At 46.0% G+C, this 12,740-nt stretch overlaps 1 protein-coding gene across 4 annotated transcripts in view; it reads left to right on the top strand.

Moving 5' to 3' along the window:
- LOC129384665 (uncharacterized) overlaps positions 1 to 12,740 on the top strand; it is a 173,030-nt gene that overhangs the window by 44,597 nt on the left and 115,693 nt on the right. For all 4 annotated transcript variants that reach the window (XM_055070267.1, XM_055070265.2, XM_055070266.1 and 1 more), the window contains exon 4: positions 6,671 to 6,875. In XM_055070267.1, the coding sequence (XP_054926242.1) occupies positions 6,671 to 6,875 (205 nt within the window). The remainder of the gene's footprint in view (positions 1 to 6,670; positions 6,876 to 12,740) is intronic.

Below are 12,740 nucleotides of genomic sequence, written 5' to 3'. Positions count from 1 at the left end.
AGAGAGAGAAAGACTGTCGAGATGGTCGGAGCCGTTGGCGGCGCCTCAGCCTGACAATCTTCTTGAATTTCTCTCGGGATAACCGGAAAGATCTACGTCGAAGCAACGTCGCTGCAGCTTGCTGTTTCATTTTCTATTTTGCATTGCCCTACCTGCGGTGGTGAGCTAGGTCGAGCGTTGGACCTTGTCAAAGCCATGACCTGGGCTTCAGCAAATGTACACCCACTTTGATTCAGTAGCGAGTCAGAGCTGTTACACAAAAGGCAAGGGCAGCCTACCGGCAGCCCATTGATTACTGCTGCAACTGTCGCGAAATCTCTGAAAGGTTATTTATTCTGTACCTTTGGAATAGGTACGCACAGTGAGTCTTCGCTGACGGCCTGCCTTATGCACGTGCATTAAAACACACATGCTTCATCTTTCACAGGCTTCGGACGTACGGCATCGATGGCGGCCACAGAGACCCTGAGTACCCTACATCCTTTGCCATTTACCATTACATCCGTCATGTATGGCTTTAGAAGATGGAGGTTACTCAAGTGATTGCTTATGCACGAGAATACTGGCCTTTTCTGTGGCCAGTTTAGGGCGAACTGACGCTTTTCTTACAGTTATAACTTCACAGCTGAACTCTCAACTGAAGTTTTTCCGAATGATTTCCGCGTTCTCTCCTACCCATTTCATTAAAGTAGAAAGGTGGGACCGTTCGTATGCATTCATAATGGTAACGCCGCTCACAAAACGACGGAGCCGTTGGCGGCGCCTCAGCCTGACAATTTCTTGAATTTCTCACGGGATAACCGGAAAGATCTACGTCGAAGCAACGTTGCTGGAGCTTGCTGTTTCATTTTCTATTTTTGCGTCGCCGTGCCTGCGATGGTGAGCTAGGTCGAGCGCCTTTCTTGTGAAAGGACACAAGACGGGCGCTCGTCCTTTGTGCTTTCATTCCGTCCGTCGGTTTGTTGGAGCTTCTACCATTACGTACCAATTTAAGTTGATTTTATTATGCATTTGGTGCGCGTGCAAATGCGACTGGCGGCGCCTTTCATTTTTTTTTTTTGCCCTCATGGGTAAGCTTTCGGCTGTGGGGAACGTTATGTACAGTACTGCGCGCTACTCCTTTGGTCCTGAAGGCACGGCTTGCCACTGTTTTAGGAATATTAAATATGACAGCGTACAGACGTTATCCGCTCCTGCTTCTTTCACCCACTATGAAAAGTTCTCCTTCAGACTACACGCAAACCCAACAAAGCTTTCATTAGGCTTCTTTTGTTACTGCCGAATTCTCCTCTGAAACTACTTTGCTGAAAGCTTGTATACCGACTCTCTGAGTGTTGTTAAGGCATTATATCACTAAACAAGCACAAATATCCTGTACTTAATAATATTTATAAACTCTTGTGCGCTGTTTATGCATGCAATCAACGTGTCATTATATGCTGGGTGCCCGCGTTCGGAGGCATCGAGGTAATGTGCTTGCTGACGATATCACGACATCCACAGCAAGAAAAGATTTCAACTCTTTCATAGCTGTCTCCGCCATAGATTTGTCGGACTTGTCAGATTCCCAAGCCTCCCAACGATTCCCAACGCTTGTCGGACTCCCAAACGTCGAATAAACTTCACTTAATCAGACCACATTTAAGCACCTCCTCATCTATAATAAAATTATTCTGTGCACTAATAAGATATTCTGTGGACTAAGAATAGGGCACACAAACAATACACAAAACTTCTTGCTGACTGGCGATGAACATCCTACATGTGGTACATGTGGTAAAAGACTGTCGGTCATCCGTTTCCTCGTGAAGTGAAGGAAAACAGAATGCGAGTAGAAAAAGCACTTTCCCTTGGCATATCGACACCATATTCCATTACATCGAGCAGAATTTCTCAACATGAACCCATTATTTCACCCTCAATGAGGTTCAAACTATTTATTGACATTATTACATTCTACATTATGCCACCGAATGTTACGTAGTGCGGCTTCTTACCAGACGCTGCTGCTGCGTTCATTACATTTAGCATAGTACGCATCTCCAGGCCCTTGCATTCAAGATCCCTGTTGAGGCATCAGTGCTGCGTTCACTACACGTTCTCTTACATCATGCGGGCGTAACAAGAAGGTGCGATAGTTCCCATCTCTGGTCGTTGTGATTGTTTTAATACTTATCTGATTTACGACATTTAGATGGAGTGATTTTAGACCCATTTACAGCCATGCCACATCCACCGTTCGAAGTACATTTCTCCATTTCACGAACAATTCATTGAAAACCCATCACCGTGTGTATGGCGCTCTTTGGCCATATCTTGCCCTTGCGCCATAAAACCCCATACAACAACAATCAATCAAACTTGTATTTTGCGAGCAAACTTTTGTGCGCTCAGTCCAGCCGCGACATGCGAGGCTTCTCCCACCAAGAAGGCAAGCAACCGCTCCGGCTATGTATTTGTCGTGGTGAAATAATTGCTTCACACAAATCCTCTGAAAATTAATCAGGCAAAGACCGGTGTCATATCCTGTTTGATACGGCTGAAGCTAACTCGTCATTTTCACTCTTTCCATTTGTGGTGGCGCGGCTTCCTCAGCGCGTGCTAATTCCGATTGCTCTACTTTTATTTTCTCGAGCTCAATTACTGTTTGCCTTCTTCCCCTCTTTGCCTACCTTTCCTTTTCTTCTGCCCATTATTTCCTATCGCGATCCTTCTATTCCTTCTCGCGCTCGTACGCTTCCTCCGTTTCGTTGCTCTCTCGAGATATCTTTCGCAAACTAACGTGACCTCGTCCTCCTTGAAACCCATTTCGTCAATCGCAGTAATAATGTCGGATTTCTTCAACTTATTGTCAATCCCCATACCGAGCTCTTCGGCAAACAGCAGGAGCTCCACTTCTTTTAACACTGTGACATGCATACTTTTCCGAGAGCCAACTACAACTACCCCTCTATTGACTGCACAGTCAGTGGTGATCAATCAGAAATAATTGCCCGGCAGAACGCTGTCTTTATCGTCCAGCGAAACTTAGGCGCTCAAGCACTCACGCAACCTCGAGCTTGCCGCGGTCGTGTCTACCGGAATCCGGTTCTCAGGTCTCCCGATCACAGATCATATGGACGGCCTTTTCATGTTCCTCCTGCAAATTTCCTAGAATGGTCCAAGATTCCACGCCATTACTGCGACGGTTGTGCTTCCCTAAGCCGTGAAGAGGGGTTCTACTGATCCGGGATCCATGGAAGTCGCTCTTCCGTCTGCACTTTACCTTGATCTTGCGAAGGTAATGTCTACCGGAACCACGTTCCCAGATCCGCCCATCCCAGATCGTGAGGTCTGCTTTCTGCGGCTCTTTGTTCAAGTTTCCTCAACTTGTCCCAGCCTGCAGACCTTTACTGCGACGGCTATGCCTCCGTGCCATGAAGATAAACTTTGTTTGCGTGCGGGGAATGGTCCTGTAGGGCCGCTACTCTACACCCATTGGCAAATGATAGATCACTGTCCCAGCCGACCCAGTTGGCCAGTATGCGTGAGCCGCCAATCTACCAGCAGCCGCCGCCAGTAAAGTGCACCTATTTTGCACCACGGTTTTGTTTTCTGCATGAACACTTCGCTAACTGCTGAACGAGTGACGCCATGTGTTTTTGACATAGGTGGTTGTAGCGGTGCTTGGTCAATGTAGCAGTGCTTGGACCACCCAAGCTTACCATTCTCTAAATAACGGGCTTACGGAGCCTTTCACTCCCATGTTTAGTGACATGATCGCCATGTATGTTTCCTCCGACCTACAAACTGGAAGATCATTCTCACCTTCCTCAAGTGCGCATTTAAAAAGACTGCACAATATGCTACAGGATTTCCCCCATATGTCCTGCTCTGTGGTCGCAACGTTTCCTATATTATCGATATTGATTTACCCTGTCAACAGAGTGCGTCAGTTTCTACTCCTTTCCGCCACTTGAAATGCCTAGCAATGCCACTGTTAGCCCAAAATTTCACCTCCGACGATAAACAACAACAAAAATGCTGTCGTGATGGCGACGATACTGTCACGTAGTAATGACGGCGAAGAAAGCAGCGAAGCTGTGACTAACGAAAGTAGCATTTTTTGGGGCCAACCTGGGCCCTCTAAAATAGGCTACACTCAAGGAACAACGACAGCGGTGAACACACTCGGCGATGGTCGAAAATAATATAAGCTTTTATACATGAGCCATCGAACGTTCCAGAGTAGTCGCTGGTGTCCGCGTGTTTTCCAGAAAGTTCGACACCATTCGCGTCGCGCATACATGCAATGAGATTACACGAGATTCGGCGACAACAAACAAGGGATGGAAGCATTTATAACATTCCAGAAACTTTTGATACATGCAGGCGCGTCCGGCGCTGAGCGATAACATTTGTTAGACGGCGAAAAGCGCTCGCGTGTAAAAGAAAAACAAGGTTACTTGCTGATTACAAACCCCAACTTAGATCCCGCCGCACGTGCCTGGTTATCCGTGCCTTGTACCACGCATGGACTTTAAAGAAAAACTTATATCAATGTATGACGGACCATATCGCACCGTCGAACGCACGTCTCTGCTCAACTATATGGTAAAGCCGCTTACATCGATATCTGACCTGTTGTTTGCGTCCACCACCCGAAAGAATAATACGACCCGCATTGCGCAGCACTACGCTTCTCTTTTAATGCTTTCGCCAAGCCCGCTTCCTACGCTTTCCACCTCGTAGTTTCGCTACACCCTTCTCCTCCGATTTCCTCTTAGCGCTCTCTTCACTACCGCTGTGTTTCTTCTCCCCCTGAGCTCCGCGTTCGCTCTTTCATGATTCGCTGTGCTCGTTCGGTCGGTTACGCCGAGGGATGACGCCAAGGGCCGATGCCGACGCGAAACATAGGGCAGGGCGCCTAAGAGCTGAAATTTAGGTTAGAGCATGGCCAAGGCCGACGAAATGGCCGACTCAGTACCCGCAGTATGTCCATTGATCCAGCCGGATCGCCAGTGCATGACCTTAGCGTGCGGCACTCGGGCTTCCAGCTGTTCCTACTCTGCGTCATTGAACTGGTCACTTATGCTTAACGTTATCTGGTGTACTGTTACATGTACCCTTTTACAATGTATATATGTGAGACCACATTCCCAATGGCACTGTGTATTGCGTCTCCAGAAATCTGCAGGCGCCTAGGGTGGAGCGTGTCGTGAATGAAAGGGGCAATGTTGTCGGATAGAAAAATTTTGTTCATCCCAATGGCACATATATTCTTTGGAAACTGCTTTGTAAAGATTTAACACAATGATGGTGTTCACAGTACCCGACTAACAAGGTAAGTGATAGCAAAAAAAGAAAAAAACTGAACGATATCTCTACATAGCGCGGACCAAGCGAACCCTCGGAGTACTGTAAGTGTGACTTCCAATCTAGAGAAAGGGGTGCCCGCGCTTTGGTGCAAGGCAGTTTCTGAATAGCCTGAATTTCATGGTGAATTATGCAGTTCTAGGCGCCGTCTTTTGGGGTACAAAGATTTTATCTAAGTTTTGCAAGTCATCCACAACGAATACCCAAAGCGCGATTTCTTTCTCTTTACTCGCTTGTTCACTTAGGCTGCCTTATCTTTGGTATCGGTACAAAAAAAAAAAAAAGAGAAAGAAACGGCCCGCAAACCATCAACTGGAGTGATTTATACATGAATTCTTCGCATTAATAATCATGGGCATTCCGAATGAAGCTGGCGTAAAACAATTATCTATCTTTTCTGCTTCCTCGTATGTTCTTCCCAGAATTTTTCCATATAGCAACAAAGTACGAAAAGTGCCCAAATTTTGAATTCCTGTAAATATACACCTTGCTGCAAATCACATTTTACATCAAATATTAGTGTAATATTGCATTAGGTTGGTATTGAATTGCTCATACAATCCCAATCCACTTTCCCATGCCTTGGCGTAAAAAAGAAGCTTCATCGGGCACGCTTACATCTTCTTTGGTTAAATGCAAGCAACACTAATTACTAATTAAAAACAAATGTATTACATTTCAGACTGCGTATCGTATAGCATTGCCCACTTCTCCAGCGACGCACTGCGGTTGTTTAGTGGCTATGCTGTTGGGCTGCTAAGCACGAGGTCACGGGATCTAGTCCCAGCCACGGCGGCTGCATTAAATGCGGAAATACCCGTGTTCTTAGACATAGGGACACGTTAAAGAACCCCGGGTGGTGGTGTGCCTCATAATCAGATGGTGGTTTCGGCATGTCAAACCACGTAATTTAATCTTTAAATTTAATTGTTCCAGCACTTTAAAGCTATTCGCATTAAAGAGATATTTACGTTAACCCTATTGTCCTCACCAAATATACAAGAAATATTGTAAGCCTTAACATTCGACACGCAAATAGCACATAGCGCCTCGGACAATAAGGACACGTTCACCTTTTTTTTACAGACGAAGGTGCACTTTTGCGGCTGTGGTGTTTATTGTGCATATCCTTTATATTTGCCAAATCCATCAGGAGAAACTCTCTATGCAGCATACTTATCTAGAACTGATGGAAACCTCGATAACTCTAAGGTGCTGGCGTGCAACCTGCCTTAAGGATAGCTAATATGACCGCGCAGAAATTGTCTCGCGCACAGAATTCTAGACTGCGCATTTTATTTTTTGTACTGTGCAGGTTCGTGTTCAACATTAACTACGACGATGGACAGAATCACTTGCACTACAAGTACCCGAAGGCGCCAGGAAGCACGGAAGCTGTGGCGACGAAACAGTACAATGTGAAGGACAAGAGTCTCGAGACCCCAGTCACGAGCTTTAAGATTCTTCCTGGTGCGCACATTGTACGCTTTCAGATCGACACAAATAATAAATTAGTGCAGGTACGTCAAGCAAAATTCATTTTCTACAAAGAAAATCTAAGTAGAAGCTGTTCGTAGCACCAGTGCAGGTTTAGTGGGTTACTGAAAGCTTGAAACTCGTAGTTATCAAAAATGGTCGAACAAGAATTGTCGCTGGAGCGAACCTTTCGACAAAGCGAAATCTCTCAACACACCAACTGCATTCCTAGGCAGCGTTTGTCTATTTCCGACTCAGCTACCCCAAATGAATACGGAAAACAATGAGGTGCGTTCACGCAAGAACTGCTCTGGCAGTTGTCAAAATATGCGTAAGCATTCTGCCACTCGCTCGCCTCCAGGCAGCCCAGTGTCGTTATCAATGTTGTGAAACTTGATCAGGCCAGTGCAAACGACAGCGCTGCAGCAACACCAGCGGGTGCGGACGGCGGTGCCGGGTGCGCTGAAGAAGCTCCAATCGTTATAAGTTGTTATCGCTCTTTAGCGCTTTAGCCATCCGCGTCGAACCTGCGACCAATCGTACTCGGGCGCGGCTTCGCCTGGAGCGCCGCGTGGGCCGAACCTTGAAAGCGATCTGCGATGCTGACAAAGAGCACCAACTACTGATAGCTTAGCGTGCGGTGTTGTGACGGCTTACTTAACGTTGAAGGGAAACGTGCAGGCCTATATCGCCAAAGAGATCTGCAAAAGCGGCGGAGTGAGGTGGGTGCTGAGAGATTCGTGAGCGCTGCGCTCTTGCCGCTTCGTTGGCGTTGAACCCAGAGGCTCCACAAAGGTGAATGCACTCGCTGCTGCGGGCGCTACGGCACGGAGGGAGGGATGGTTTGTCGTAGGGTAAACATACAAGCCTTTACGCATTTAAAATGCGAGAGGTGGAAAAGGTGAAAAAGGAAAATTGTTGGTTGTGACACCAGGGAAATGGCAGAAGGGGTGTGCTGCCACTTCTTCGGGGTGAGAAGAACCAGGAGCCCTCAAGTGTGTAGTGGCGTTTTGAATCTAGTGGGGATCCCTTGTTACGGTGTGCCTCATAATCAGATCGCGGTTCTTACAAGAAAAACTGCATAATTTTATTTGTCTCATCTGGCATTAGAAAAGGCATGCCATACATCACGAGGACATGCCACCCATACAGCAGCATGCAGTGAAGAAAACGTATGCAAAACACTTCAACGAAAGTTGTTTAAAAGGAAATAAATATATTATTATCTCGAAGTGTAAAACGAAACAAGGCAAATGCATGTTATTTTTTACTGCACGGAAGCAATCTGCAAATTATGGACGGCAAAACAAGTACTTGGACACGGCAAAAAATCAAAATGCGAAGGGGAACCTCAACCGATATGCTTAAAACCCAAGCCCCCCCCCCCAGTTGACTAAAGCTTTAAATAGGTTACAATTTACTCGAATTTCGCCCCAGCAAGAAAATATCATTTCATGCAAATCCTACATTGGTCCATGGTAATTCCTTCATTATATTTGGTAAAATTGTAAGATGCCTATTATAATATTTATTTCCACGAAATAATTCAACACTCGTTATCACTTCTGATTGAGCGCTGTGTACAAATTAAGGTACCTCTCAGCATATATGGTTCGTCTTTATTATGAAAGTTTACTGCGAATTGTCCCTCATCTGACTTGCACTGACGAAAGATTTCTAAACTTCAATTATATGTATTTGAAGTTTTACTGTTCTGAGCTCCTATGTAAGTAACGCAAATTGAATATTGCTCGAATTCTTCGTTTCGGGAAAGAAAGCGCATGATATCAATGTTTCTGTGGTTGTCGCAAGGACCACAAGACAGTTACAAATGCCCCCCACTTTCTCCCCGACTATCTATCAGCCGAAAATGTATTTCTCGCTTACCAATGCTTCATAGATATCTTAACTCATTAACTATTCTTTTAACACGTGAAATATTGCTTCATAATTTATCTTTGTGGGACACCCACGAAAGATTGTCAAGGAACACAGTACCAATAAATTTATGTCTGCGTTTGTTGTATGCAGCAACCATGGAATTATCACTTGTAGTGCACAGGCAAACGGGCACCCTCTAGGTCTAAACAATAAATATGTTGTTATATTTGTGTTGAAATGCAAGCCGTTTGATGAAAGCCATAACATTAGGTGTTCGAGCCAATTCTTTGCCTCTGGGAAAATTGTGCTAAAAAGGTTTCCTATATAGTCGGCATATATTAAAAAGTTTCCACTTCCAGGAGCATTTATTTTAACATTATACAAAAAAGGCGCAGCTTCGCCCAAAAGGCGAAGTACCGATTGCAGTAGCAAGATAATGGATAGGTGTACGATGTAAGGATAGTAGTTTTATCGGCCGTGTAAATTTGTAAACGCTTGCTTACTAACTGAATTCACAATGATATAATGCATAAGCGCGGCTGAGCGAGGACCTAGAAAGAAACACACAGAGACACAGAAATATCTCTGAATCTCTGTTTCTTTCTACGTCCTTGTTCAGCCACGCTTACACATTCTGTCATGGATTCAAACCAACTAGCACGTCAACATGTTTTAACTAAATTCCCAAGCACGTTCTAAAGTGCGCAGAGGTAAACATGAACACATCTCGCTAGATGAGCGCGGAAGCTCGCTGTCAAAATGCAGTAGTCAGGAATTGCGGCAGCAGCAACGATTGAATTGGTTTGTTAAGACGCGAACGAAGAGTCGAAAGCACAGCGCATACGAAGCTACCGGTATGGCGCGCACACTGCAAACATTGTAGATAGGTTTGAGGATGAGGCCCGCGCAGGCGTGCGCTTTGGCCATGTCACAGATTGTTTCCGAGAAACGGCACCCGCACCGCCGCGCCCTAAGCAGCAGCAGGCGGAGAAGAACGCCTCCCCCTTCGCCCCCGTGCCTCACGCGTGGCAGGAGAGAGGGCGTTCCCGCATACCTTCCTAGCTCATGCACACGAGATTGAGCCGCGTTCGCTGCCTCACCCTCGCACGCTTCCACTCGCACATACAGCATACAGAGGCGCGGTAATTTTATTGCCGTAAATTTTACAGGGAACCTCACGGCGACGGGAAAAAGACCAGAGAACAAGACGCACGCGTTTTGGGCTCCAGCTTTCCGAGGCTGCACCGGCGGAAGTATTAGCCTTTGTATCCTAGCAGTACTAAGGATTTCTTGGGGAAGTTATCAGCTCTCCGGTAAGACCACCCACATTGAATTCGGAGCACTACACGCGACTTTATTTGAGCCATTCATATGACATCGCACCACCGTCTCCATAACCCTAACGATGGGAGTGCCCGCCAGCTAAGTAGCTGCGCAGCTGTCCGAAGAGCAGCGGCTGGCACCGTCGATGTCACCGCCGCTGCGGTGAAGGACGCGAGCACGCAACAGCGGGAGCCTAGGCCTATCGTCGAGACCTAACCAATCGGCCTGCTCGAACAATATAGATGGTCGAGGTGGAAGGAATGGACATGGCACCAGTGGAACGCAATGAACAATCTGCATAGCCGACTAGTCACAAGAACGAGAATAATCAACAACAGCAACAAGGAAGTAAGCCGACGCAAGACTCCATGAGATGAATGCGCTGGTTAGAACACTTCACCTACAGAACAAGAATGCCCAAACTACCGCAGAATGGCATAAAGATCGTCATACGCCTAGAAGGATGGTTTCAACGCCACCGAGGTTGTATATTCCGAGATAAGAGATGCAATTCTCGCTTCAACAGGCCTCACAATAGACGACACAGAAGAAGACACGTAGAGAAGGGACACAGCGGGCAACATTGTTATCGCCAGCACCCTAAATATGCAAAACACCGAGAGATATTACAAGCTTTCATCTTTACAATTTGAAGGGAAGCAACACAGCAACCGCATATGCCACTTCACCGGACGACACAGTCTTAGGTTTCATCCACAACATGCCAATCTACGGCACTGAAGCGGATATCAAGAACGACTTACTGAACAAAGGAAATCCCTACATACTGGAAACACGAAGAATGAGCAAGACGAACTCAATGCTCATCGTATTTGACTGGAAGATAGTGCAATTCCAAGTCTACTACTGAGGGGCCGATTATAAGTGCTACATACACATGAAGAAAGCTGAATTTGGCACCGTGTGAGAGGTGCGGGACACAGTGCTGACGTGTGTCCAGATCCAACCCACAACCGCTGCGACACATGCTACAAGGAAGAACCAGAACAAAATCATGACTGCAAGCTACAAATGTGCACTCCGTGGACTCGGACATGCCACCGGGGATAAATGCTGCACCATACGCTACCATACTCCTCGATACTACACCCAGAGAAGACAAGTATCAGCGCAGACGCAGAAATCGACACACTCGGAAGCAACGTCAAGAAATCCGGCAGCTCAACAATGTCCTGACCCTGCACTAATGCCATTCAGACGCTGCTCCCGAAGCTCCTCCAATACCCGCAACCAGTCTAGGAGGACCTCCAGAAGGAAGACCAGCAGGGCCACCTCCCAGAAAACACGGGGTAGCGCCATTGCAGAACAACCCGGTACAGCATCACCATGGCCTCGCACTGTCATACAAAACGCACGACCACTTCTAGCACAACCACTTAAAATAGCTAATAGGAGAGAAAACGCATCGTTGCAGGCAATTATGAAAGAACTCGAAGCACTGCGCTCACAAGTAACAGAATTGGAACGCAAAAATACACAACTGAAGAAGCAACTTCGACCATATCGAGAGAAAGAAACAACAAAGAGCACTCCCTGACCAAGCAGTATTAACAACTCCGCGCATTAGCAAGCATCACAACAAGAAGGTTCAATGGGAGTCACTACAGTGATCCAGCCTACTATTGAATCAACACTAAAAGGAGGACTGCAGGAAATGATTTCTAGAACCACAGATTCCGGCCTCATAAATAAAGCGCAATTCTTTAAATGAGAACACGAACAAGATTCTGAACTAGCGCAAAAGGTACTCATAACTATAGCGAAACTCGAAACACAAATGACGGAAAATTTAAGAAGTGGATAGGGCTAGAGGACCAAGAATAAAGAAAGCCCGCAGTAAGGCCTGCCCGAATCCGGTGAACAGCAACAACAACAGCAGTAATAATAATAATAATAATAATAATATTAATATTAATAATAATAATGCCGACGTTCCAAAGTAAGAAGTATAATAAGTTCCTTGTCTGGAAATGTAATTGTCGGGGTTACGAAAAAAAGGGGAATTCTGCAACAAAGCTTGCAAACAATTACAACTCCAGGTACAACAGATGTCATTGCTCTTCAAGAACCTGTGATGGAGGCAAAACTAACGGGATATGCCGCTTTTAACGCTCAGGAACGTAATGCAAAGCAACAACCAATGCTCACCACATTGGTTAGGAGTATCACGGTAATACAGCATGACCCTGTGCCAGATAGCACACCACACCTGATTCTTGAAGTTATTTCCGCGTCGAGTAAAGCAAATCCACTTTGTTTATCCTAAATATATATAGCAGCACCAGGCAACAACACCAGTTTCAAAAAGTTTTGGCGACAGCGGATCGACTCGCCCACAGAGAACCCTTGCTAGTGGTGGGTGATTTCTATCCACCGGTGCCTGCCTGGCACTACTCATATGATAGACGGAAAGGACGCCAGCTGTGGGAGGACATCCAGCAACTTCGTTATTCTTTGCTCACAGAACCTAATCATCCTACACGCACGGGAAATATTGTTTCGAAGGAGACGTGACAAGATCTTACGCTAGCCAAAGGCATTGACAAAGTTATATGGTTAAACAAAGTCACGAATCTCGGAAGCGATCATTTCATCATCCAAACTCAGATCGAATCGGGTCCGTGGCAAATAAAAGAAGGACATCCTTTATCAATCACAAACTGGGACAACTTTAGAGCAATCCA

This window comes from Dermacentor andersoni, chromosome 5, assembly GCF_023375885.2.
Source record: "Dermacentor andersoni chromosome 5, qqDerAnde1_hic_scaffold, whole genome shotgun sequence".
Classification (NCBI taxonomy): Eukaryota; Metazoa; Arthropoda; class Arachnida; order Ixodida; family Ixodidae; genus Dermacentor; species Dermacentor andersoni.
This window is presented reverse-complemented; position numbering and strand designations above follow the sequence as displayed.